Source organism: Populus trichocarpa, chromosome 11 (genome assembly GCF_000002775.5).
Source record: "Populus trichocarpa isolate Nisqually-1 chromosome 11, P.trichocarpa_v4.1, whole genome shotgun sequence".
Classification (NCBI taxonomy): domain Eukaryota; kingdom Viridiplantae; phylum Streptophyta; class Magnoliopsida; order Malpighiales; family Salicaceae; genus Populus; species Populus trichocarpa.
The window spans coordinates 19,068,568-19,095,665 of NC_037295.2; the positions used below are offsets into that span (position 1 = coordinate 19,068,568).

At 35.3% G+C, this 27,098-nt stretch overlaps 4 protein-coding genes, 1 long non-coding RNA gene and 1 pseudogene across 12 annotated transcripts; 4 read left to right on the top strand and 2 right to left on the bottom strand.

The window, feature by feature from the left end:
* Nucleotides 1-544: 544 nt before the first annotated feature.
* Nucleotides 545-3,432, top strand: LOC18103548 (cytochrome c oxidase assembly protein COX15). 2 transcript variants are annotated; one of them, XM_006377922.3, is made up of 8 exons: nucleotides 545-882; nucleotides 986-1,299; nucleotides 1,399-1,624; nucleotides 1,709-1,954; nucleotides 2,096-2,206; nucleotides 2,724-2,855; nucleotides 2,938-3,140; nucleotides 3,216-3,432. In XM_006377922.3, the coding sequence occupies exons 1-7, from the start codon at nucleotides 700-702 to the stop codon at nucleotides 3,109-3,111; spliced, it is 1,386 nt and encodes a 461-aa protein (XP_006377984.3). In that variant the 5' UTR covers nucleotides 545-699; the 3' UTR covers nucleotides 3,112-3,140; nucleotides 3,216-3,432. The 2 variants fall into 2 exon arrangements, with proteins under 2 accessions (XP_006377984.3, XP_006377985.3); XM_006377923.3 differs by having other exon boundaries at nucleotides 546-882; nucleotides 2,938-3,432.
* LOC127904055 (uncharacterized) lies at nucleotides 3,300-4,482 on the bottom strand. Its single transcript, XR_008056855.1, has 2 exons — nucleotides 3,835-4,482; nucleotides 3,300-3,727 (listed from the first exon to the last, which is right to left on the bottom strand). It is a non-coding gene; the product is annotated as an uncharacterized LOC127904055 (long non-coding RNA).
* Nucleotides 4,483-6,763: 2,281 nt separating this feature from the next.
* Nucleotides 6,764-11,703, top strand: LOC18103550 (vacuolar cation/proton exchanger 5). Of its 2 annotated transcripts, none has more exons than XM_006377925.3 (13): nucleotides 6,764-6,931; nucleotides 7,406-7,555; nucleotides 7,795-8,058; nucleotides 8,145-8,212; nucleotides 8,303-8,331; nucleotides 8,434-8,630; nucleotides 8,719-8,931; nucleotides 9,022-9,159; nucleotides 9,424-9,540; nucleotides 9,615-9,668; nucleotides 10,659-10,775; nucleotides 11,048-11,144; nucleotides 11,285-11,703. In XM_006377925.3, exons 2-13 carry the CDS (start codon nucleotides 7,511-7,513, stop codon nucleotides 11,302-11,304), a joined length of 1,359 nt encoding a protein of 452 aa, XP_006377987.3. In that variant the 5' UTR covers nucleotides 6,764-6,931; nucleotides 7,406-7,510; the 3' UTR covers nucleotides 11,305-11,703. The 2 variants fall into 2 exon arrangements, with proteins under 2 accessions (XP_006377987.3, XP_024467443.2); XM_024611675.2 differs by having other exon boundaries at nucleotides 6,860-7,013.
* Nucleotides 11,704-12,583: 880 nt separating this feature from the next.
* On the top strand, nucleotides 12,584-20,235 carry LOC18103552 (probable amino acid permease 7). 6 transcript variants are annotated; one of them, XM_024581547.2, is made up of 9 exons: nucleotides 13,474-13,490; nucleotides 14,304-14,397; nucleotides 17,469-17,589; nucleotides 17,686-17,919; nucleotides 18,030-18,123; nucleotides 18,303-18,517; nucleotides 18,836-18,969; nucleotides 19,083-19,310; nucleotides 19,644-20,235. In XM_024581547.2, the coding sequence occupies exons 3-9, from the start codon at nucleotides 17,520-17,522 to the stop codon at nucleotides 20,043-20,045; spliced, it is 1,377 nt and encodes a 458-aa protein (XP_024437315.1). In that variant the 5' UTR covers nucleotides 13,474-13,490; nucleotides 14,304-14,397; nucleotides 17,469-17,519; the 3' UTR covers nucleotides 20,046-20,235. The 6 variants fall into 6 exon arrangements, with proteins under 6 accessions (XP_052301645.1, XP_024437312.1, XP_024437315.1 ...); XM_024581546.2 differs by lacking the exons at nucleotides 13,474-13,490; nucleotides 14,304-14,397 and adding an exon at nucleotides 16,836-17,094; XM_024581549.2 differs by lacking the exons at nucleotides 13,474-13,490; nucleotides 14,304-14,397 and adding an exon at nucleotides 16,836-17,030.
* A 215-nt stretch (nucleotides 20,236-20,450) lies between these two features.
* LOC127903960 (berberine bridge enzyme-like 8) lies at nucleotides 20,451-21,956 on the bottom strand (annotated as a pseudogene).
* A 2,521-nt stretch (nucleotides 21,957-24,477) lies between these two features.
* On the top strand, nucleotides 24,478-27,077 carry LOC18103554 (probable amino acid permease 7). The gene is made up of 8 exons (XM_006377929.3): nucleotides 24,478-24,802; nucleotides 24,899-25,013; nucleotides 25,094-25,327; nucleotides 25,450-25,543; nucleotides 25,730-25,944; nucleotides 26,116-26,249; nucleotides 26,343-26,570; nucleotides 26,674-27,077. The coding sequence occupies exons 2-8, from the start codon at nucleotides 24,947-24,949 to the stop codon at nucleotides 27,073-27,075; spliced, it is 1,374 nt and encodes a 457-aa protein (XP_006377991.2). The 5' UTR covers nucleotides 24,478-24,802; nucleotides 24,899-24,946; the 3' UTR covers nucleotides 27,076-27,077.
* The last annotated feature ends 21 nt before the right edge of the window (nucleotides 27,078-27,098 follow it).

Genomic DNA, 27,098 nt, shown 5'->3' on the forward strand with positions numbered 1-27,098 from the left:
ATTTATATTATCTAATTAGACTTAATTCATCAAAGTCTTGGTAATGTAAAAGTTATAGATGATAGTGAGTAAAATAAAACTAAGAAAGTATATTATGGTCGAATGGTGAAATGTAATTTTTGAAACTCAATTAATTTATATTTATTTTATTTTTATTTTTATGAATTGAGTATTTATTTTTATCCTATTTAAAAATATTTTAGCTAAAGTTATTCTTAGTGTACTTCTTTTTATATTTATTTAACGTAACAAAAAAATTTTTATATCTTTATCTGAAAAAAAGTAATTAAAATTTAATAAAAATACGTGATATGAAAATTAGATCTCGGGGTTGTCATGAATATATAATATATATATTTTTTTAAAATATAAATACATGAAAATTAGTAATTAAAAACCTAACTTGTTAATATCTATAATATTTATAAAAAATTAAATCAATTTAATAAATATAACCTGATTGGGTTAAAAAAAATTGAATGTATCTTGTTAATAATTTATAAAATATTAGAAGTAGTGTTCTTAAATCAGAATTAAACATCTTCAAAACGACGTAGTTTGTTTCTGCCTTGGCCACGTCATCTTTAGCTATGGCAAGAATCAAGATCTCTAAAGGGCATTGTTCCTCAACCTTCCCAGAAATGAAAAGCTTCGGTCCCTAAACCCTTACATCCACGGGCACAGAGAGAGGGGAGAGATATGTTTCAAAGCAGAGTGTTTGCTTCAATCTTGAAGAGAAACAAAGGAGGATCTATCATCAACAATGCAATAACCAATCTCAGAGGAACAAAAATAACACCTTTCAATCACTTGAGAGACATCCATCAACAACAGAACCCATCATCAAGATCCTTCCTTTATGGCTTCAAATCACTCTCCAAGGTAAAAATCCTTTGTTTCCATCTGGATTTCCTCAAATGATCTGAAATCAGAAAAACCCCTGCTTTTTATCTTATAAAGTTTGAATCTTTTGTTAAATTTTCAGGGTCGTAACTGTCAGTATGTGCCATCATCAACGAGGAAAATATCAACTGTAGCTGCTTCTGTTGGAAGTGAAAGTAAAGAGGGTCTTAGATTGCTGGTAAATGGAGGGCCTAAAGCTCAAAAAATGGTGGGTATATGGCTATTTGGCTCTGCTGCTTGGGTTTTCAGCATGGTGATTCTTGGTGGTGTTACACGGTTAACAAGGTCTGGTCTTTCAATGACTGATTGGAAATTTACTGGTGGTCTTCCTCCTTTATCAAACGAGGACTGGTTGATTGAGTTTGAGAAGTATAAGCAATCACCTGAGTATAAAATGTAAGCTCTTGCAAGCAATGAAAGTAGTCTTTTTTAGTTAGAGTAAGTTCATTTTGTAGAATTAGTAATTTTTTGGTTTTGTTTTTTGATATTTTGCAGTGTAAATAAAGGGATGAATGTTGAGGATTTCAAATTTATTTACTGGATGGAATATGCACATCGAATGTGGGGAAGGGGATTAGGGATCATTTTTGCTTTGCCATTTTCATGGTTTCTGAGAAAAGGGTATGTAACAGTGAGACTTGGAGCTAAACTTTGTGGTCTTTTTGCTCTCGGTGCTGGCCAAGGTTTAATTGGTTGGTGGATGGTTAAAAGTGGTTTAGAGGTAAAAAAAAACTTAACTTTGGTGTTAATTGAGTGTGAATTTGTGCAAAATGGCGAGACTTATGAGTGACTTTGTTATACTCAGGAGCCAGCATCTGAATATGCTCAGCCGAGAGTAAGCCCTTACCGTCTTGCAGCGCATCTTACTTCGGCATTTGTTATTTATAGTGGGCTTTTCTGGACTGCTCTTTCTGTTGTAATGCCTGAACCCCCTGCGGAATCTTTAGCTTGGGTTCGTGGGGCGGCGAAGGTAAAGAGGCTTGCCCTTCCTGTAAGCCTTATTGTAGGGGTTACTGCCGTGTCAGGAGCATTTGTAGCTGGAAATGATGCTGTATGTAGTCTGTTTTAATTCTTTTCTTGTTCCTCTTCTTTCACAAGAGTATTTTGTGCAGCCTGTGGTACGATTATAAACAAATTCTCTGGTGCATGCTTACGAACAAATTTTTTATCATGCTTTTTCCGTGTAATGCAGGGGCATGCATTTAACACTTTCCCAAAGATGGGTGATACATGGATTCCTGATGATATATTTGATTTGAAACCAGTAATTCGCAACTTTTTTGAAAATACATCGACAGTGCAGGTAATTTGTCTGTATAATTTATCAATTCCTGTAGTTTTCTTAATGATCGCAGAAGTGCAAATTCTTAGTTTAGACTCTTATCAAATATGGGAATGGAATTTACATAATATAATGGATAGAAGAACAATGAAGAAACGAGAAGAGGACATGCCTCGAAGTTTCTTTCTGAACGATGAGAGAAATTTAGAGTTTGCTCTTCATTTTTAGCTTTTGCACCTTTTTCAGTTAAGTGGCCTGGAACTACAGTAAAACCACTTGTTCATACAGTGTCATGCTGGGCCTCAAGATAAATAGCGAAACTCACTTGCTCAGAATAAAAAACAAGTGTTTTTAACTGTCCTTTGGAGCTTAAAGAAACCCTAATTCTTGCAGTTTTATAAATAATTTAAAACTCACAGATGATGTTACAAGTTTGTTATTTAGCACTTCAAATGATATTTTCTTGTTCACTGGCATATAAAAGATACTATAAACAATGGGTGTTGGGCACTGATTTGTTTTTCTCGAATGTTTGTAGCTTGACCACCGTATCCTTGCAATCACAAGCTTGACTTCAATTGGTGCTTTATGGTGGTTCACAAGAAAGTTGGACATACATCCAGCTGTGAAATCTTTGATTGGAGCGACTGTTGGCATGGCTACTCTTCAGGTGATTGTCCTAATCCATGGATGCTCTTTCCATTATCAACTACTTTTCCCAGGTTCCATGGTCATATTTGTCATTGTTGCAGGTATCCTTGGGGATATCAACCCTTCTATCATATGTTCCTGTATCACTAGGAACTGCACATCAGGCTGGGGCTTTAACACTCCTGACGTTTATGATTCTGCTCAATCACACTGTGCGGAAGCCATCCGCATCTCTTCTCAAGTCACTGCCTCAAGTTGTGAAGACAGCCATGTGATGAGCCTAGAGCTTTGCAAGGAGAACTAGGTTAGTTTAATCAAATAGAGATTCTTTTACTGGACCCTTGATGTTGTTATAATTCAATTTAATATTCATATTTAGGATCCACTATTTGAGGGCAAAAGAGGGACAGCGTTCTTGGTTTGCTTGTATTGCGGAAGCATTAGGAACCATGCAAACCCCATCATTTTGTATTAATTGAAATTTGAGTTGTCAACGAATTTGCACCTGGATATTTTGGAGATCTCTGCCTCCAGCTTTAGATGCTCTCTTAAGTGATGTTACGCCAAGTATTCGTTTATTGAAAATTTTTAATCTATTTCTCTGTCTTTTACTTGTGATATCATAATAACATGAAATAATGTTTTGTCATGGAAAAAAAAAACCTTTCGCTTCACGTGACAAACACTAGCCCCTTTTCATTTCTGTTTATTTCTATAGCATTATGGATAGATATGATTACTGGCATTGATGCACCGGTTGGCACATTGCGACGCTGAAAATGGTGCCATTGCCACTGGATGAGGAAATTTTTGTAGGCTTGTGTTGTCCACCTGGTGAGCAACGTGCGACTGACTGACTGACTGAAACACCTGCCTGGTGAGTCTCATGACCTAACACGTTGCCACTGGATGAGGAATTTTTTGTAGGTTTGTGTTGTCCACCTGGTGAGCACCGTGCGACTGACTGACTGAAACACCTGTCTGGTGAGTCTCATGACCTAACACGTTAACACCCCCCACCCCACAGGGCCAGTGAGAACCCAAACCAAAGAGATGTAACACACCAATCAATGGCAGATCCTAGTCATCACCCAAGACAACAGCAGCTCTCTGCTGGTTCTCACAAGCTCTCAGGCAGCTCATTGGTCTATGCATCAGCAGCTTGCTTGACAACAGGCGGCCCACTTCTTGGCATGTCAGGGCTCAGTTTCCTGGCATCCTTGACACTGCTTTTAATAACCTCACCTCTCTTGTTGATCTTTAGACCCTTAATACTTGGTGCTCCCCTTGTGCTTGTTGGTGCTACCGCTCTGGTTTTGCTACAATGATGGGGCTTGCTGGAATGGCCATGATTGTTTGGACAGTGAGGTCAGTTTTTGTAGGGAGAGAAGATGGTTTTGGCAGTGATGATGTCGTGGATATGATCAAGTAGGCTGGTGAGAGAGTAAAGGAAAATGGCCAAGAATGAGCAGCAGGGTATTTGCAGCAGAAAATGCAAGAGAACATCCCAGTTGAGAATAAGGCTGACAGAAGCTGAGCTGAGCTTTATATGTGGGCTGTGCTATGTTTTCTTTGCCCCAAGTGCTTGAGCTTTTGGTGGTCCATTCTTGGGGTTGCACAGGCTTGAAAGCAGCACTTTGGACTCACTTTAAAATTAGTGTCTTTGCCACTTCAATAGAGAACTGTTTCAATATTTTTTGTATCTCGTTATTTCTTGTACATTAACTGAACACAACCAAGAAGATTTGGTTTTTATACATATAATATTTGATTGATCGTAATTTTGTATATTCTATAGATTTACTATAGAAGTTCCAAGGGAATTCATTAACGCAAATAGTGGTAAGAATCCAATGCCTTGAAATCCTGAGAGTCCCTTTGCAAGTTCGTCCACAAAGGATGGGATGAGTCCCTCAGGGCCTAAGATTAGGCTGAAAGGCGTAATCAATCAATCAAATATTAGAAGATATTGTGATGGTTACCAAAAAAAATCTAAAGGCTTGATTTTTCAAAGCAATAAATTGAAAAGTAGAACAATGCTTTGCTTTCTTTATTGGTTGCCATGAAAAGTTGAACTTTTTTTCTTGGAAAAGGATATCCATTCATTTCTTGAAGTTGAAAACATCTTCTTTCTTTCTTTCTTTCTTGTAGACTATAAAAGCCATATTCTTCCCTTGTTTCTTGTACAAAAGATCCTTTCTTTAACCTTTTTTTTTTAAAAAAAAAAAATTCTCTCATGAGTGACATGAAGCATAGAATAATGCTCCTTTTTTGTTTTTTTCCCCTCTTGATACGCGATTATTTTCTCTTTTTTAGGAGATTAAGAACAAAATACATCAAAGTCCTTTAAAGAATAATTTTTATCATCCAATAAAATAATATCATATGATTTCAGAAATATAATATAACCAAATCTAAAAAATTATGATTTTGAAACGGTCCTCGACAAGATAAAATCTTGATATATTGTCAAGATTATGAACAAATTACTGTTTTATTTGACTATATAAATATAATTTCTTCACAATTGTTTATGCGTTTTCTTCTATATAATATAAACGATTTTTTCTTAATTTTTTTATGACAAATCAAAATTAACAAGTTTTTGTTATGACAAAATAAAATTAAAACCAAATTATCTTGAAAAAAGATTCAAATCAAATCATCATATAGTAATTAAAAAACCTTTACTATTTGATCCTGAACACAGCAATTATTCATCCACTTTCCATGATCAGAAACTCTAATAATTAATAAAATCCAACATGATTTTCTAATGATTAAGAGGATGTAATATATTCTTGAATTAGGTGACAAATTAATTATTTACCTTCAGACTAAAACTTTATTATAAAGTTCCGCTCATGAGTTAGGAGTGTCAATTTAATTTTTTTTTTAAAATAAAAATGATGTTATTTTAATAAAAAAAACTTTTAAAAAATAAACTAGTTGTGATTCGAGTCCTGACATGATTAGATTTGGGTGAATTAAATTAATAAATCAACTTGATTTTTTTACTGAATTAATCAAGATTTTTTCTTTTTTCTAGTTTAAATTTTAAATTAACCGGTAGATTCATCGGAGTCTTATAGCAGAACATCTGGTAATCAGGTGGAAAAATAGAGGAGGAAATAGAAAAGAAACGGCCGTGGAAGTGGAAGGTCTTTAATAAATAGAGAAAAGAAGTCGAGTCTTTAACCACTTTTATCAACCTACGACACTTCCTCGAACCATCCTCAGTACACTAACGCTGATTAAATTATATATATATAGACTTCTCAACTTGGAAATTCTTCTGCTCCTGCTGTCTTCTCTAAATTTAGCAAAATCAATAAAATAATATTTATAATAAAATCTCTCTCTTTTTCCTTGCTACACCTTATTATTTGGTAGAAATTAGTTTTTTTTTAGAAAAATAAAAAATAAATTATTTTTTTATATTTGATAGTTTTATAAAAAATAAATTTGAAGATATTTTAATGTGTTCATAAAAAATAAATTGAAAAATAACTCATTAATATTTTAATTTTTTTAATTTATTAAAATAATAAAGACTAAATCTAACTAATAAAAAGTTGAAGGAGAAAAAATTAAAAAAATTAATTTTATAAATTATTTCAAATAAAATTACAATTAAAATAATAAGAATAAAATTTAATATATAAAAATTTTAATTAAAAAAAATTAAAAAAAATAAATAACAATAAAAAAAACAAATAAAATTTTAAAAAATAAAATTAAAAAAATAAAACCAAATTATCTTGAAAAAAAATTATAACCAAATCATTGTATAGTAATTAAAAATCAAATCTAATATAATCACAAGATTAAGTACGAAATTTAATCTATACTTTCATGTAAACTAAATCAAATAATATTTTCTATTGACCAATTCTTGTAATAGTAAGCAAGTACAAAAAAAATAAAAAAAGTAGTTTCCAAAAACAGCTTTTCATGTAACAAACGGGCTATATAAAACCAAAAACCAAGCGAAGAAGACGGTCAATTCAATTGCCACTGCACCTCACAAAAACTATACACACACCCCAATTTTTAATTATTAGTGATAAATAAAAAAGCAGCTGGTTTTTGTTGGTGGGTTCTTTTCTTTCTCTTCTTCTCTTTTCTTGCAGCTTTTTTGTTTTTTTTTTGACATCCTCTGCATGTGTCTGTAAAGGTTTGTTCTTTTTCAGATCCCATGTCATCATGCCTGCCATTTTTCTTTTTTGATTACATTTTGTTATTTGATTGGATTTTTTTTATCTGGTTTTACTTGGTTTTGCTTATACATTGAGCCCATGTTGGAATTTATCATGGTTTTTGACATTTGGGTTGTGTTTGTTCTGTGTAATTAGGTGGATTTCAATGGTTTGAGTTAAGCCCTTTTGTTTGGAAATTGGGTTGGAACTTGAAATGAATGAAAAAGAATTGAACTTTATCTTAAAGATTGTTGTTTTGATGGTTTTTACGTTGGTAGGGTAAGAGTTTTAGGATGGTATCATAGGGTGTCTGTGGCGGTGTAAATAGGTTGGTAATGTTGTTTCTTGTTTTGTTGCATTGTGAATCCAGGAACCCTTTTCTTTTAGGTTGACGAAACGACTGTGAGCAGACACTGTGCTGCGGTGCGCATTCATGGACGTGGAAATAAATTTATGCTTATAATAATTCAAGAACATGGATCAAAAGTTACAAGTGGCAGGGACTCAATCCCAACTTGAAGTAAGTTGTTTGCTTGTTCATTTCCTTTTAATTACCATCACTATTAGTAGGAAAATATGCAGGATCCTTATCTAGCTGCGTTTCACGGTTCAATGTTCATTCTATGTATAATATCTTAAATTTATTATTGAAACTTTAGTTGCTAGACAAAGTCCACTAGCGTTTGTTGCATGATTATGGAAAATGGAAATATAGGTTTGAGAGGTTTTAGTAGAAAAACTAATCCTTTATTGTAACAGATGGGATCATTAGCTGCAAATGAGTCATCACATGAGTTTGAGGATGAGAGTCTTTTTAGCCCTGAGTCAGTGATTCAAAAGATGCAACTTGGTCATATATCTGAATATGGATCAGCTCCTGGTGGTTTCCAACCTGGTGGTAGTAAGATGTGGAAGAATGTTGTGTATAAGAGCATAAAGACTGTAGTTTTTTCAAATAAACTCAATGTGCTCATAGCTTTTGGGCCTCTCACTATGCTCGTCCACATTTTGACTGGGCATAACGTGAGTTTATAATCTCCCATATTTTGTTTAAGTTACCATGCATTATTGTTTAGCGTGGCTGTTAAATATTTTGAGGTTGGTCACAGGGATCGGTCTTCCTCCTGAGTCTATTGGGTATCATACCTTTGGCCGAACGTTTAGGTTATGCTACAGAGTAAGGATCAGACTTCTGCTTTTCAATTTTTTTTTCCTTCAATTCTGGTTTTTAATCATCTAATATTGCTTGCGCACTCCTCTGACATAGGCAGCTAGCTATGTACACAGGACCTACAGGTATGGAATATTTATAACATCTATCTCATTCACAGTGTTTGCTTCTATCAGTAGATTTTGTCATTGGTCTGAGCACATCTTTGAAATGAAATGTACTTGCAGTTGGGGGTCTTCTAAATGCCACATTTGGAAATGCAACAGAACTCATCATAGCAATATATGCACTAAGAAACGGAATGATACGAGTTGTTCAGCTGTCATTATTAGGCTCAATTTTGTCAAACATGTTGTTGGTGCTTGGGTGTGCATTCTTCTGTGGTGGGCTTGTTTTTTACAGAAAAGAACAAGTTTTTAACAAGGTACATGTATTAGCTTTGTTTTTTTCAAATGTCCACTATGCTCTGTCTTGTCTCTTTCTTATCATGGCTGAACTAATTTGCCATGCAGGCATCTGCTATTGTGAATTCAGGATTGCTGCTGATGGCAGTCATGGGGCTACTCTTTCCTGCTGTCCTACATTTCACACACACCGAGGTGCACTATGGGAAGTCAGAGTTGGCTCTTTCGAGATTTAGTAGTTGCATTATGCTTGGGGTGTATGCAGCTTATCTTTTTTTCCAATTAAAGAGTCGAAAGGATCCATACATTCCTCTGTCTGAGGTTTGTTATTTCTGTATAATTTAATTGTCTACATAATTTTAGTGTTTTGGGAGGTCATAATCAGCAATCTGATGAATTTTGTGGACTCAGGACGAGAGTCAGAACAGGGAAAACGAAGGCGACAATGATGAGACTCCAGAGATTGGTAAATGGGAATCAGTAATCTGGCTTCTGATAATGACAGCTTGGATCTCTGTCCTATCAGAATATTTAGTAGATGCCATAGAGGTAATATTCCACTGTTGGACTTTTCCTCTCCTTGTTTGATTAGATGAACACCTTGATTTTTTTTTCTTCTAATATTCTCTTGGGTATTTGTTGATTACCGAAGGACAAATTTTTCATGTTTTTTATATAATGATGAGTTTAAGGTTGAAATAGTATCCAAGACCATCTACAGCATACCACTTGGGTTTTCCATGGAATAAAAGTTTTTTGGTCACATGTTAGTGAATTTCTGCTGAGCTTGTTTGGTGGGTGATTGCTTTGTAGGGAACATCTCATGCATGGAATATACCAATTGCATTTATAGGGGTTATCTTGCTCCCAATTGTGGGGAATGCTGCAGAGCATGCGGGTGCTATTATGTTTGCTATGAAAGACAAGCTTGTAAGAAGATTAATTTCTTTCACCTTCTTGTTTTTCCATACTATACCTTCTCATTACTGTAAATTACTTTGCAGGATATATCATTGGGAGTCGCAATAGGGTCATCAACGCAGATATCTATGTTTGGAGTAAGTATTTCAAGTCATGAAATGCAATCTACAGATTTGTTACATTACTTTCTTGTTTAGATTTCATTTTTTGTTCCTGAATATTGATTTCATCAGTATTTAGTAGATTCAGTCTTGAGTTTCGTATAGATATGAGCAGAACATGTATGTATTTGAAAGTTATCTCCATGAATTGCTGATTATCTACCATTCCCTTGCAATGAGGAACCAGTGACTATTCCCAACTCCTGAACAATTCTGCAGTTTGGTTGGAATGTCCTTTCCAGCAATTGATAAATAAGCCTCAGTTGCAGACCAGTTATCATCCTTTTCACCTCCTTTCTCCCAATGATCACTCTTCCTCACCGGTGTGTCTGTAGATGTATGTTGGTATGGGCAACTCATCTTACAATTTATCAATTAACCCATTTAGTCTATCCCCGACCGGTGCCATGTATTCAATCTTGAGCTAGAAACTTGGCCCTTAAAAACTAGTAGTTAGCCTCAATTGTTCTGTTTCAGCAAATGCTGAAGATGTGTTATTTCATATGCTTTTGTAACCTCATCTGATGACAATGGAATGCCAATAATTTCATGACTCATCATTCATGGAAACTGGAAACTCAGGTGGTAGTCACACTGAGAGCTGTTCATTAAGATGCAACCCTTTTCTCTTAGCACAAGATGAGCCATTGATTTATGATCTTCAAGAAAACTAACTCCTCCCTGTTCCCTTACTTGAAAATTGAAAGGAGAGAATTATGAAAAGTAGAGACATAAATAAGAGCTTTGATATTTATTACTGCAGCATTGAACTGGTGATGCTGTATACTGTCAAGAGTCGCTTCTATTTCAAGCATCTCATTTGTATGGTGTATGATTAGAAGATTTTTATTGTGATGCGCACATTTCATGCATTAACTGATGTGCTTGTTGTTGCTATTTGTGTCACATAAGATGTTGCTTTTGGCATAGTACCTTCTAAGATCTCTGTTGTTGTCATTGCTTCAGATTCCCTTTTGTGTTGTTGTTGGGTGGATAATGGGGAAGCCCATGGACTTAAACTTTCAGCTTTTTGAGACTGCAACTCTTTTCATTACTGTCATCGTCGTGGCCTTCTTTCTGCAGGTTAGTATGTCCAAGATCTAGAGGAAAAATGATTCCTTATGCTTTGGTAACATGCCTCTTAAAAAAGATATGGAAATAATATCAACATGTATCCAAAAAAAGGAAAATATTGTCAAGAATATGATTTAAAGACAGAAGGCAAAATGTTCTGGCTCGTCTATTGAGGAGGCTTCCGTCTTGTGTTATCCAGCTTGTCATTCATAAAATAAATCTTCATGCTTTTTGTGGTTACTTAACAAGCCATTCCTTAAGCGTTCGTGTTATATTTGCAGGAAGGGTCTTCCAATTATTTCAAAGGATTGATGCTCATTCTTTGCTATGTAATTGTTGCTGCAAGTTTCTTTGTTCATGAAGATCCTCCTCCAGAAGGTCAGCTCTGAACTCTCATTTAATCGCTTTCCAATTGAATAACTTATCATCTATTGAGCACTTGGGTTATACTCTTTTCCTCTTCCTTTGTGTTTTTTCTTCATTTCACTTATGATATGACCGTGAATGTGATTTTGCAGATAAGTCATTAACACCATAGTCAATGCGATGGCCAGTCTAAGAGGGTTATCACCAAGAGTTGGTCTGTCATATTCTGGTGTACACACACACACACACACACACACACACACACTCACTCCAAAAACAATATATTTTCCGGGGTTACCACTTGACCTTGTTCCTTTAGTAGTATTGACAGGTATCTTGCTGGATTTTCTGTTCTTCCTCCAGCATATGCTTTCACCATACGCGGTCCACTTAGATGACAAGTTGAATTGTTTATAGTGTAGGAAGTTCAAAACCAAAAAAACAAAAAAAAATATAAAATTTTGTAATGTATCTCGTAATTCTGGATATCTTTCCATTATTTCCCATTTGTTAATTGCAGTGGGGAAACTCTATGATACTGGTGAGGCTTAGAATCCCTTTTTTCTTTTTATTTTTTCCTCTATTATTTATTTATTTATTTGCCTGCAATTCCATGTATGTTGACAAAGGGAATATCACCAGACCTTCCACTCTTGTTAAAATAACAACAACAAAAAAAAAAGATAGGTTATGTCACCATGCCTACCTAAATTGGGTACAGCTGCAGCTGCTACAAGGAAGACTTGAAGCTGGGTAGTTTGTTTGAAATTAAGGTGAGTTTTAGGGACTAGTCAAACATTAAAGATATAACCATAAGCATAGACTTGTAGTTGGCAATTTTGTTGGGACTTTTAGTGTGTTCAAAGTCGAAACATCCCACTGCAAGTTATCCAGAAAAGATGTTTTCCAAATCTTCCTCCAGACGTGATCTATTATCATAGAGATAATCTATTAGCTTCCCAAAATGGGGGCAGCGCTCGTGATATGATGTCTACAGCTACAAAATGGCAAAGCTTGGTAAAAACATGATGGGCAAGAAACTAAATGAAAACAGCAAGATGCTACAGTGCCGTCCATGTAATCTAGCCCCTAGTCAAGACTCTGGAATTGAAGATTCACCAAATGGTGCAGTCACGATCAACCAACAAACCATTTTCAATCACTCATACCAATGTGTCATACAGAGGAAACGTGTATGCATAAACATTATGACTTTTATATTTATGGCATGTCACTGTCTTTTCGGTTTGAAATCTTGATTATAAAAAGCTATAGTTTATAGTTTTTTTTAAAAAAATATAGTTATCCAAACGTAAGAACTACTATAACATCTAACATATTTACATAAAAAAATTATTTATGAAAGAAAGCCCGTGTTGTTTGATATAAAATTGTATGAGTTGTAAAAAAAAACACATGACCATTGCTAGCCTTCATAGTCATCTTACGACAAGACAGACTATAAAAGAGGGCAAAGGTTCTTTTCATGAGAAGTGAAGCTCTACATATTTGGCAATTCATTTCCTATGGGCGATAGAACAGAAGAATTGCCATTGCCATTGCTTGGAAGCTTTCATTCAGCTAATGAATCAGAAGAGCCTCTCAAAAGAACTGGTATTCATCTCCTTCACTTACCTTTCCATGTCTAGTCTTCATGTCATCTCTTCTTCTTACAGAACATAATGAGAAAGATAATATTTTGCTTTAAGGTTTAGACTCTTTTGTTAACAATGACTTTCCTCCATAATCTTAGATCCCAGAAAAGGGTTTCCTGTAGATTTTCATGTTCTTCATCTAATTAAGGTTGGTGGGTTGTGTGGTAGGTTTGAATGGTAGTTGCATTTCTGCATGAAATTTCTGTAATGGGCAGAAAAAATACGCCGGTGCCGGGGATCGAACCCGGGCCACCCGCGTGACAGGCGGGAATACTCACCAGTCACCACTAATATGACAACTCATTTTAAATTAAATACTTGGAAAGATGGGGACAAGAACCTCCTGATTGTTCCGAAATTTCATGCCACATTTACTTCCCAATCCAGGTCCATTAAGCTATGATGACCCTAAAACCATCTTCCTTCCATATTGGACTGATTTTATTTTGTTTTTTAATACTTGAAGGGACCATATGGACTGCAACAGCACATGTTATTACAGGAGTGATAGGGGCAGGAGTATTGTCACTTGCATGGAGCATAGCTCAACTAGGATGGATTGCAGGTCCTTTATGCATGATATTTTTTGCAGCAATCACCATTGTTTCCACGTACCTTCTTTGTGACTGCTATAGATTTCCTGATCCTGAACATGGCCCCATCAGAAACAGGTCCTACATGGAAGCTGTCAAGTTTTATTTGGGTGAGTAGTATATATACACATCTTCTTATCGTTCCACGCACAAGGGTATAACTGTTGGGAGTGTTGGTCCCCGTAAATGAACGAGAGCATGATTCAAGCACGGTTATTAAACCTCGTTTCGCTTTGGCGGGTTGAAGTTATTAATTCAAAATTTAATTTATATTGGGTTTCAAATTAAACAAAGTGAGAATTAATATTGTCAAATCTGATCGATCTAATAGATCAATCCACCGATAACTTAATAAAAACTTGATTTAACTTTGTTTTCAATTCTTTTTTAAAACAACTTTGTTAAACTTTTATTTTTAAAATAAAAATCTTGAAATAATGCTATTTTGGATTGATTGAGTCAATCTAGCTAACATGTAATCGAGATCCTGACCTTTCTTGGGTTCCTTTTTAATTAATAATCATGCCAAAATGATTACACATCTATCTAGGTTTTATCTAACCTGATCAGCCAACGAGTCTCCGAGTTTTTTCGACTTAAAAAAGAGAGAATATATATGGAGTGCAAACCGTAGAACCGGACCATCCTAATTATTAGTAGTAACAAACAATAAATATATGTTCCATTTTTAAATTTCAGTTGCATTATGTTGACTATGATGCAAAAAACGTATCCCTTTCACCAACTTCTGTTACGTATGACACACAATCATTGACTAAGGCATTGAATTATAGTCTAGCAGTTGTTGTCTTACTGATTCCTTAAATAATCAGTGGCCTCTAGTGCACTTAAACTGCTCACTGTTTATTTTATAATGAAGTAGTGAGTTCAGAATTCTGACAACATAGACAATTCAATTTCAGGAGAGAAAAGCCAAGTAGTGTGTGGAATATTTGCCGAGGAGAGCTTATATGGGTGTGGAATTGCCTATACCATTACTTCTGCTGGTAGCATAAGGTGTGAGACTTCAACCCTTCTCTGCTTCCTTCCTAATTTTCTATATGATGAACTTGTTTGAGAAACTTGAAAAACATGCAGCCAAAATCTTGAGTTGTTCTATGCTTTATTGATGCTAGATAACTTCGAGTTACAAGCAAGAATTTCATTTTGTCTTGTCCTTCCAACTACTTCTAGTTTTTGCCAAGTGACTGCTCTAATTATTAGAAAACTTGCACCCTTGTGATTCATTGCCCCAGTGGTCCATTCTCAGGTGAACTTAATCTTAGTGAGCTGTTGTTTTTCATGAATATTTCTTGAGGAAGAATTTGCCTATCCAAAGAAGAATTTCACATCTTTGTCTCTGGTGAACTTAATCTTAGTGAGCTGTTGTTTTTCATGAATATTTCTTGAGGAAGAATTTGCCTATCCAAAGAAGAATTTCACATCTTTGTCTCTGAGATTTGTTATATATTTTGATTGAGATGCTCTTAATATTAGTGAGTGCAACTAAAGATACCACTTGATTGCTTTAACAAGCAAGTATCTTTGGCAAATCACAAAATGTCTTAAAAGTTCTGAAGTTTCAGAGAAAATCCTGTCAACAAAGTGAGATTTGATGATAGAATAGCCAAGATGCCACTTCTTTTTGGTACATGCCATGGTTCACACCTTTTGATTGACCCAATCAAACTACATGGTCCATGAAGATTGCTTTTCATGTTGGGGGGCAATATATTTTCTGAGCCTTACATATGCTAACCTTTTCTTTTGTCTTTCTGTCAATGCCAAGCCTCCTTTTTTTGTAGTTCTTATAGGGAAAGAACTAGTGACAATGGAAGAAGTTTCTGTTTTTCTCACCAGGAAGACAATTTCTTCTCTGTGGGACAAACAAATGGAAAATCTCAAAAGCATAAACCTTAGCAGAGTAGGCATGCGTAGGGAATGCTAAGAAGTATTTCTTTCTCCATGATGTTTTGTAGAGATGCACATCAGGGGATTGGTAAAGCAATCATATTGAATGCTACCTCAAACTCACTGGAACTTGTTTTAAGAAACCGAAAGATTTACTGTATTTCTCGAGAGTTTTTGACCCTCAAAAATAAAAGGAAAAAAAAGGATTCTTGAGTGACCACAAAAGCTAAAATGGTGCACAGAAACTTCAGAAAATATCAATCTATGGCCAATGATAACAGTCTGAGCAGCCCAGATTCCTCTGCTTTTATGAGGCAGTACTTTCAAGGACCATTGTAGAAGATGCTTTGGAGGCTTTTTTATCTGAAAATAAAGACATAAAAATCCAAGCATGCTGACAAGTGGGATAATAATGTTACAAAGCAAGTCTTCTACAAGTCTTCTCTCCTTTTTTGCTTTTTTCAATTTGGCACTTCTGATGCAGACATAAACATCTTCCTCCTATACTGGTGTGCTTTCACTATCCAATAAAACAAAAACAAAAACATCGATTACTTGTGTAGAGGGAAACAAAGGAAAAACAGGTCTGTTTGTTATTGCGGTGTGACAGTGTTTTTCAAAAAAATTATTGTTTTGCTTCAAATTAAATTTTTTTTGGTGTTTTTAGATTATTTTGATGTAATGATGTTAATTTTTTTTTAAATAAAAAAAATTATTTTGATCCATTTTCATGTGAAAAACATTTTGAAAAATAACCGCTACCACAATGCCAAACACTACCGAAGAGAGGATAGAGGACGGGGCGGCATGCATTCTACTCATAGTTGCAAGTATGTGAGCAAGTATCTATTCCCATAACCTCTGTCGGCATATTCTATGGTAGGAGTCTGGTCAGGATTTATAACCTTCAAAAATCTAACAGCTTGCTCTTTCCTGTTTACCCCCCTACACACACACACACACACACAAACATATATGCTCTTTATGTGTCATTTATGTTGCCGTTGTTAGGGCAGTGAACATGAATATCCAAGAAAAATGAGACAGTGGCCATTTTCATGGTAGAAAGTTTGACTTCTTGTATGCTATCATTTTAAGAGTGAAAATTACAGGAAAAGAACGTGATTTTTTGGACTACTGTGGTCAGAATCATGCTTCCCACCAAGATTTAATTATGATTGTGAAGATTCGTGCAAGCAATTTTGATGTTTCTCCAGTTTTTAGTTGAACTCTTGATTCATGATTGCATGGTCATTACAGAAGGAAAAGAAACATCCAAATGAAACATTCTAGGAGAAGTGGTTGTGATGGAACAAGCACCAAACTTATAGGTGTCACTAACCTTTTTGTGATGAAAAAGGAAATGGCTTTTACCGGCTAATAGGAATGGGAGTTTTTCTTTCAAACATGAAAATAATTAGCTATTACTTTGAATGATTTGTCATAGAAGAAGACTGCTCACCCACCTCTTTGGTCCCGTATTGAAGATACTGTTAAAATCCTTACAAAAGTAGTAAAGTTGGATGTGAAGTAAGTAAAGAGGGCAATGGATATGCCAACATGAAGATGACTGCCAATTTCATTGCATTATTGTGAGCTGTCATGTTATCCTTCCAAAACCCTTATAAATATTGCCTTCCAGAAGTTCTTGGCTGCAAAGAAGCTAGAGCATTGCTTTGAAATATTTCCAAATTGAGTGGCAAGCAGTCATAGTCTCACAGTGTCAAGTATATTTCATGGTTTTCATCTTTGCTTCTCTTTCACACATCAGCTAGATATAAACTTGGTCCATTTCCCAACTTGGTAGGATCTGTAAGATATTAGAAATCAGTCCTTGTTGATTGACCGATTTTAATAAAACCAACTAATTGATGTTATAATCGCGCATGTTATAATCAACTCGTTTGATCGAGAACATATTGCACCTTGAATAGAAGTTGCTACTCTTTTTCTTTGTATTATCTCGATAAGTTGCTATCTTTATGGCATTTCCTGCTTAGTATAGCTGTACTCTTCCTCCACAAAGAATACAGCATTGAATTTTCTTCTCTAATGTTATTTTTGTAGAAACGCTAGCCACAAAGGATCTAATTGTGTAGCTTCTTTCATGTAGCTAGTTGTCGTGTTCTATTCAGAAACAGTTAAGAGTACTTAGGCCCTTTCTTTTGGCTATCCAGGTTGTAGAAAACTTTTAGTGAACATAGTTTCCTGTCGTGAATTGAATAGTCATGGCAGTCCAACATCCTCTTGAACTGGCAAATGGTTGCTGTGATGATGATGGGCATTCATTGAGAACTGGTAAAGAAATTTCCAAAGACCAGTTTTTGTAATTTAAGTTCACTGCCTTTTTTTCAATTCAATATTGAATCTGGTGCCTCTGGAAAACTCAACCAGGAACCTTATGGAGTTGCGTTGCTCATATTATTACTGCTGTTATTGGATCTGGAGTTCTGTCCTTGGCTTGGAGTACTGCACAGCTAGGATGGATAGCAGGGCCAGTTTCCTTGCTTTGCTTTGCGATTGTCACCTATGTTTCAGCTTTCCTCCTTTCCGATTGCTATAGGTCCCCTGACCCCATAACAGGAACACGAAACTACTCTTACATGCATGCTGTTAGAGTTAATCTTGGTAGTTTAACACCTGCCCTTTACCTTTGTAACTTGTCTTGTGAATCCCTGTATATTTTTCACTTAGGATATGCCTTATATGCTTCCTAACTTGATGTAGTGATAGTTCAGGTAAAACACAGACATGGTTTTGTGGTTTGCTTCAATATGTGAGCATGTATGGAACTGGTATTGCTTATGTTATTACTACTTCAACTAGTATGAGGTACCTCCTCGCTAAATTCTGTGATTTACGCCTTTTTTCATCCCTTGTGTTGAAGATTGTTTTGGATTAATGCCATTGCAACATTAAGTCTCAATATATCTGTGTCTATATTCATTTCATGTTTTCGATGAAGGTACTTCTGTCTGATTATACATATTTTTTTTTCCCTCTCAATGTAGAGCAATTCAAAGATCAAACTGTTACCATAGAGAAGGGCATAAAGCTTCATGTGAATATGGGGACGCTATTTATATGCTGCTATTTGGAGCTGTTCAGATACTAGTGTCACAGATTCCTGATTTTCATAACATGGAATGGCTCTCGGTAATTGCAGCAATCATGTCCTTTACCTACTCTTTTATCGGATTTGGACTTGGTGTTGCACAAGTTATAGGTATTGCTGCGAATCTGGCCACTTCTTTTCAGTAGACATCATGCTCTGCTAGAAAAGACTCAATCTTTTCAGTAGCTTACAGCAAACAGCTCTCGAAGCTCAATTCTCTACTGTGTTTCTGTATTGAAAAGAACAGAAACCTGAGCATAGAGAATTTAGAATTTTTCGGACTAGAGAAATGAGTAACTCTCCAGTCCCCACGGGGCCTTGAATCACTGTTCAGTTTTTATCTGGTAATCAGACATAGTATGTAAGATAAGCATGGATAATAAATTGGGAGAAGAAGCTACTTCATCTCTAAAACTTATCTGATTGCAGAAAATGGGACGATTAAGGGGAGCATTGCTGGAGTCTCAGCTGCCACTACTGCCAATAAGTTATGGTTAGCATTTGAAGCACTGGGGGACATTGCTTTTGCCTATCCATACTCGATCATTCTGCTTGAGATACAGGTTTGGCTTATACTTTTCGAAATTCAATTTCGTTGCAGCAACTCATTTTCTGCAGTAGCAGCTAATAACAAATTTTTGGGGACTGAAGTGAATTAAGAAATTTTTGCATGAAGGATACTTTGAAGTCACCTCCACCAGAGAATAAGACCATGAAGAAGGCCTCTATGATTTCAATCTTCATCACAACTTTCTTTTACCTATGTTGTGGATGCTTTGGATACGCAGCCTTTGGCAACAATACACCTGGAAATCTCTTGACTGGGTTTGGGTTCTTTGAGCCTTACTGGCTCGTCGATTTAGCAAATGCTTGCGTTGTTCTTCATTTGGTGGGAGGATATCAGGTATCAAATTTTCATTACACAGTCTTTAATTCTTGACCTTGTCACGCTTTTGTTTCTGCTCAAAATGTTGAATTTCTTTACATATCTAATTCCTCACTGCAGAGATCATTTTCTCCTTAAAATATGCAGTAGTAATCTGTTAAAAAAATATAATTATTTCATAATCATGAAGTTAAAGGTCTAATAATACATTTTCTTACTGTGATCATATCATCATAGTGCTTTTCTGATAGCATAGAGCTTCCTCCAAATATCTGAGAAATCTATAAGTTTTTTATAAAATCGATTAGGTTGCTCATATGGTTTAGATATTTTCATGTGTTCTGTTTGCAGATATATAGTCAGCCTGTGTTTGCATTTGTGGAAGGATGGTTCAGTAGGAAATTTCCAAGCAGTGGTTTTGTGAATAACTTCCATTCCTTCAAACTTCCATTGATTCGTCCTCTTCATATCAATCTTTTCCGGCTATGTTTCCGAACTGTATATGTTGCATCAACTACTGCTGTTGCAATGGCCTTCCCTTACTTCAACCAAGTTTTGGGAGTGCTTGGAGCCTTGAACTTTTGGCCTTTGGCAATATACTTTCCTGTGGAAATGTACTTTGTGCAGAAGAAAATAGGTGCTTGGACAAGAAAATGGATTGTGCTGAGAACATTTAGCTTTGCTTGCTTGCTAATAACAATAGCAGGCTTACTTGGGTCAATTGAGGGACTTATAAGTGCTAAACTTGGCTGAGACTGCTATTGCTGAGATCTTTCTGCCAATAGACTACTAGTAATCACATGTTGTGTTGGAAGATGAGAATATTATGCCTCTTGTCTTCCTGTCCTGTTCTAATATTAGGATGAGATTTCTTGCTTTGCTAGAAGGAAACTAAACTAATATTGAGAATAAGCATGCAGTTTCATGGGAAGTTGGTGAAGAATCCTCTCTTTCAACCTATGATACCATAGATGTTATAGACACAGTAGAAGAATTTGAGCTAAAAAGACATCATTAATTAGCTAGGACTCTAAAGAAAACTTCAGCTATCATATCCGAGAAAAAACATTTGGTTACTGTCTTGAGATAAAAAAAATAAAAACAACAGAGACAAAAAAAAAAATATAAATTCACCTCAAAACTATTACAATATTCATAAGAATCACCTTCTATAAAAGAACGATTTTGCATGGTATACAACACCAGAATCCTATAACCAATACAAAAGGAGAGCCTCACCAGAGAAATGAATGGAGGTCCCTCTCTTTGATACATTGGTAAAATATAAAATACTCCAGAGCTGCTCTTAGAAACCTATTAATATTTAAATAAATGGGAACCTACTCAGACATTCTATTCTTCCAAGAAGCAGCTGCAAGGGATGGGATGCTTTGTTCATACGTAAAGAAGTTACCTGGATCCACCATTACTAGCATCAACCTGTCAAAATTGCCTTTGAAATACTTCATACTCCAACTGCTAGCTTGCTCATAACTAGCATTACCAATTTCATTGATTCCCAGATCAATATCTCCGTAATTTAGATATGAACATCTTGATGATTTTGACACAAAAAGGTGTCATATAATCATAAAGCTTTCTGATAAGATCCAAGTTGCGATCCAAACCTTCAACACCTTCTTTCCAACTCACTGCATGCTGGATTTTGTAAATGTTCTCCGCTCTATGTGGAAATGGAGTGTCAAGTTCTGAAACTTCACTCTTTTTTCCTTCATAAGGATTGAATGTCAAAACTGGTTTTTGCAATTGGATCATGTTCTTCCACATTCATTCAAGATCAGTCTTTGAAATAGGCTCTTGCACGCAGTCCGATTTCCTCTTCAAGCACTTCTCTTTTGTTGAATGTCTCTCAAGAAAAACATCTCTAGATGTACAAGTTTGATAATTAGACCAAAACAATACTGACTCAATTCAGGAAACTTCTCATCCATTAGAGAAACAAGTCGTTGTGCATCTCCAAGAAACAAAGCATTGAATTTGGCCTTGATAGCCACTTGCCCCTTCCTAGCAACTGGATTCAAGACCACCCTTATAAAGAGATCTTCATCTGTTTTATCAGCAACATCTTATGCACCTTCTCCAAATATGTCCTTTCAACTCTAAAAACAGGGACAGTTTAAGGGACTTGAGCTAGTCTAATTTTCCATGAAACAGAACTAGCTCCACCACCTCCTCTGATAGCTCAGAAAAGATCCCCCCCTCCCGCTCTCTATCCAAACCATCACCACTAGCATCAACCACTACTGCATCGACAATATTATCAACAGAGAAACCATATTTGCTCATTAAGTTACCATATCCACCTCCACTTAAATGGCTTCCAACACCAACTGCTGGACAAACTCCTGCAGGGTAGCTATGAATCTTGCTCTTTTCAGCAATTCTATAATAAACTTCCCCTAGTTTAGCACCTGACATCATCCAAGCACCATGATATTGAACAGTAATAGACCTCATATTGAACAAGTCAACCATGATAAATGGCACACTTGACGCATGCGAAAGACCATCATAATCATGGCCTCCAATACGAATTCTGACTCCAAGACTTGGAACAAATGATAGCTCAATTATCTGTAAATAAGTGAAGTAATTTATTTTTCTATAATAATAAATTTTATATATATATATATATATATATATATATTATTCTTGTATTATCCATGTAATAATAATATTATATCTGATCATACTTGTGAAAAAAGTGTTAACTTATATTTTACCCCATTAAAGATTAAAAAAAAAAATGTTTCCATACATATTTCAAGTTGAATTTATTTTTATTACACCTACTTATCTAAACATATTCATTAAACTCAATTAAACGTTTTTAGGGTTATTTATCAATTGAAATATAATTAAGAGAATTCATAATCATAATTCCAACTACAACGAAAAAATAACAAAGAAGAGTTTTGTTACAAAACCTAAAACATGTGGGATTAGATATGTCTTTGATTTAATGTGGACTATAATAGTAAAATTATAATTTTATTATTGATAGAAAATGTGATGAACTGGCTTTTAGGGGTAAAAAAAATCTTCTTATGAGATTAATTTGTCATCCTTTATCAATTTGTTTGGGGGTAATATTATTTTTTTTTTAATTTTTTGTAATAGTTAAATTACTATATCACCCTTAAAATTTTAAAATATTGACCTTGGATCCAGGGGCTTTATAGGATTTTTATTTTATTAGCCTTGACTTTAGGGCTTAGTAGTAATTTCATAATAGTTTTTTTGTTATTATCATTTAATTCCATGACCATTTTTGTCTTTGTCAAAATAAAATAAAAGAGAAAAAGTTGTTGAAGCGGTCAAACATGCCAGCTACTCCTCTATCTTCAGGTGACGCGTGCAGCTGACACCGGTGGTCATAGCCATGCTTATGCCGCATCATTTAATTCGTCTCGACATCTTCTTTTTTTTAGATGACGTGTTCATAGTGATTCATCATTGTATTAATTTACATTTGATATATTCATGACCCGAATTCCTGGTCCGTGACAAGCAATGCTAGAGTGGTGCCATAATGACACTCTACTATACTAAGCGTCAAATATACTTCTCATTAAACAAATTATATAAAAATTTATAGTTTTTCATAAACTTTTAAAATATTCTTTAAAACCAGCAATAAAAACAAATAAAAATTCATAATACTTATTATAATATAAAAAATTATTTTTAAATAAAATAGTGTAATAATAGAACGTTTAAGATATTGAATTAAAAAAATAAAAAGAAAAACCTTGAATGCAAGCAAAACATATAAATAAAGGAAATAACAAGAACTCTCAACAAGATCGACATGTTAACAAAAACTAAAATCCTAAAAATAATATTAACAAAAACATGAATAATATTTAATATATATCATAGATAATAAACTGATATGGTTACGTCACTGACTTTGTTCTTTAACACAACAGCCACTCTCAACTGATCTATCTAGTGGGTTCGGTCATGTTGTAGCTCTGACAATTTAAACATGATTGGAATATGAACCAGCAACGTTCAGCGCATAATCATAGCATGAAGAGATGCCAAACGAAAAAAAAAAAAAAAAAAAGAGTGTAAATGCAAGCAAAAGCTGTGGCAGCCAACCATCAATATTGTCAGAAAAAGATATAAGCTAGATGTATATGATATGGAAGCTGGGGAAAAACAACTGTTTGTTAGAGAGAGAGATATATAAATAGCGATGTGAAAATGATTTTTGTTGCAAAGGATGTGAAAACAGAATGTTAAGCTCCTGCAAGAAATTACTATAATTCCCTATCCAAGGAAAAAGAAATGGCCAAACTCTCAAAATTCACAGAACAAAAATTAGAATAAGAAATTCATCATAGTAAACAAAACCTGCTGTTAATTTTTCAGATGCATCGAGGTGACTCTCTTTTTCTTATGGTTGTTCACCCTTTCCTCCTTACTGTCATCATTCTCAACCATTAACTCCATTGATCTGCATTTCACTCAAACCAGCTTTTCTTTGCCTTCTCCTAGAGAAGCACATGTACCAGTTCTAGAATGAAGTAGAAATAGTATTTTAAGAAACTGATATTTTAAGTTTCTATGACAAGCTATAAGGAGATCCCTTGATTCACATGAGCCAGGCAAGAGAGGAGTGCTTTCTTGTAATCCCAGGGATATAAAGTTTGTCTTCCCCTCTTTCCCTCCATGTTTCCTGGATCTCCTTTTCCCTAAATCCCTCAGTTTTCTCCTCCTTCCTTCCATATTTCGTGGGGTGTGTGTTTTTAATGGGAGAATAGGAATGAAGGCTTTGATTATAAAAGATAGTGAAAACACTGTTAAAATCAACTTTGAATAGTACTTCCTTCCACAATCTTTCTGCAATCCTGTGTTCTTTGTTTTTATTTGCAATTATTGTTAAAACAAAGGGTGGGAAAAACATTGTTACAACCCATGGTTTCTCAGTGGAGGAACAGTGTTTTCCTTTGGATGTATATCCCATTCTTTAATCAACTTGTGTTAAGATATTTTGCATGGTAGAACTTCTTGGTCAACCTCCAATCACAAACAGATTCGAGTTATGTGTTTTCTTTGTTTGTTAAAAAATATTTTTAATTTTCAGTATTTTATACCATGTAAAATAAACTATTATTATTTTAGTTTTTTTTTTCAAGTTTATCTAACAAATGAGTAAACTACTTTGTTCACCGTACAAGACATGGGAAAGTGTTCCAAGAAACAATCAAGGCCTTATAATCTCTATAGCAATAGTTTCCAATTCCGTGGGTTCCATGGTATAGCAATAGTTTCCAATTCTGTGGGTTCCATAGTATAGCTGATACGAAAGTTCATGAATTCAAAGATTCTACAGAAGCATATCTTCAGTGAAGAATATTCAAAGATTCTACATAAGCATATATTCAGTGAAGACTGAAGTTGTCATTAACTAAACTGCTGACCAAGAGAAAAGACCACATCAACTATCATGATGTGTGCAAGGCGTAGTGTTTCATGAGGTATAGTGTTTTACATCATTGTTATGTGTAGGGTTTAGTGATGTACTCAGATCTGGTTGAACTTGGTTCTTATATTTTGTTATTTTGGGTTCACAGGTAGGAAATTTGTAGCAAATTTCATTGCCTCCCCTGAATTTGATCGACATGGCAGTCAAACATGAGCAAGAGAATGGTTTGTTGCTCGATGATGATGGGCGTACAAGAAGAACTGGTGATGACACTTCCAACTTTCAATTCTATTTTATATATTTTGTGTTATCTTGAATTTACCCCTGTGAGAAACTGAACCAGGAACCTTATGGAGTTGCATAGCTCATATAATTACTGCTGTTATCGGCTCTGGTGTTCTATCTTTGGCTTGGAGTGTAGCACAGCTAGGATGGATAGCAGGTCCAATTGCCATGCTTTGTTTCGCTATTGTCACCTATGTCTCTGTGGTGCTCCTTTCTGGTTGCTACAGATGTCCTGACCCTGTAACCGGAACACGAAACTACTCTTACATGGATGCTGTTAGAGTGAATCTTGGTAGCAGAACACCCTCTCCTTACAAACAGAAAGCTTCTTATATTCCCTATCTGTTCATTTCTAGAAATGTTCAGATAATCTACTTTCTATAAGCCTCCTAATTTTGTGCGGTGATGTTTCAGGCAAAACTCAGACATGCCTTTGTGGTATGTTTCAATATCTGTACATGTATGGGATTGGCATTGCTTATGTTATTACCACTTCAACTTGTATGAGGTACTTCCATGGTGAATTCGTGATTTATGCCTCGTTGTTTTTGTCCATATATCAAGCACCATCATTGTCAGCTTGCTGTGTTTCATTAATAGGGAAATTTGAGCCACTGTTTATGTAAACTCTGCATCTGCTTTTCCTTCTTTGTCTTCTGATTATTAGTTGATTCCGTAATTCATATCATTGCAGCGCAATTCGACGATCAAACTGTTATCATGATAAGGGTCATGCTGCACCATGTAAACACAAGGACATTCCCAATATGCTGATGTTTGGAGCTGTTCAGATTGTAGCATCACAGATACCTGATTTCCATAGCATAAAATGGCTTTCAGTCATTGCTGCAATCATGTCCTTTGCCTACTCTTTTACAGGGTTTGGACTTGGCTTTGCTAAAGTAATAGGTAGGTGCTTGTTCTTGCTGTATCAATCTGAAGATGCAGACTATGCAGTATCAGATAAAATTTTATCATATTCACCTGTATTTTTGCAACGAATATGTAGTAGGAAAAAATATCATGTTTGACATTCTTTTGTAGAGTTGCCTTAATTTTTTTCTTTCTTTCTAATTGCAGAAAATGGGATGATCAAGGGTAGCATTGCAGGTGCCCCAGCTTCTACTAGAGCTAAAAAACTATGGCTAGCCTTCCAAGCTCTTGGGGACATTGCTTATTCCTATCCATATGCACTTGTTCTTCTAGAAATTCAGGTCTGCCATCTATTTATCTAGAATTCAATATCCAACAAGTTATGTCACTTGCAAATCAGAAGTAAAATGAAGTAAGAATATTGTTGAATGAAGGATACTCTGAAGTCACCTCCACCTGAGAACAAGACCATGAAGAAGGCATCGATGATTGCAATGATCTTGACAACATTCTTTTACCTCTGCTGTGGATGCTTCGGATATGCAGCTTTTGGCAACAACACCCCTGGAAATCTTTTGACAGGATTTGGATTTTATGAGCCTTACTGGCTCATCGACTTTGCGAATGCTTGCGTTGTTCTACATTTGGTGGGGGGATATCAGGTACTTCCTCTTTATATCAAATTGCTACAAGCTAAATGCTAACATGCTTGGTGTTTCCATTGAATTTTGAGTAACTATGCTCCATATTTCTTGTTTCTGTCAGCTCTTCAGCCAGCCAGTATTCGAGTTCGCAGAACGTTGGTTCTCAGAGAAGTTTCCAAGTAATGGATTTGTGAACAAATTCTACAACTTCAAACTCCCATTGCTGCCTTCTTTTCAGATCAATCTCTTCAGAATATGTTTTCGAACTGCATATGTTGTGTCAACTACAGCAGTTGCCGCTGTCTTCCCTTACTTCAACCAAGTTTTGGGACTTTTGGGGGCCTTGAATTTTTGGCCCTTGGCCATATATTTCCCAGTAGAAATGTATTTTGTGCAGAATAAAATAGAGGCATGGACAAGAAAATGGATCGTTCTTAGAACATTTAGTTTGGCTTGCTTGCTTGTATCAATTGTAGGCTTAATTGGGTCAATTGAAGGAATTATAAGTGCCAAATTTGGCTGAAAGGCTTCTTCTTCTTCTTCTTC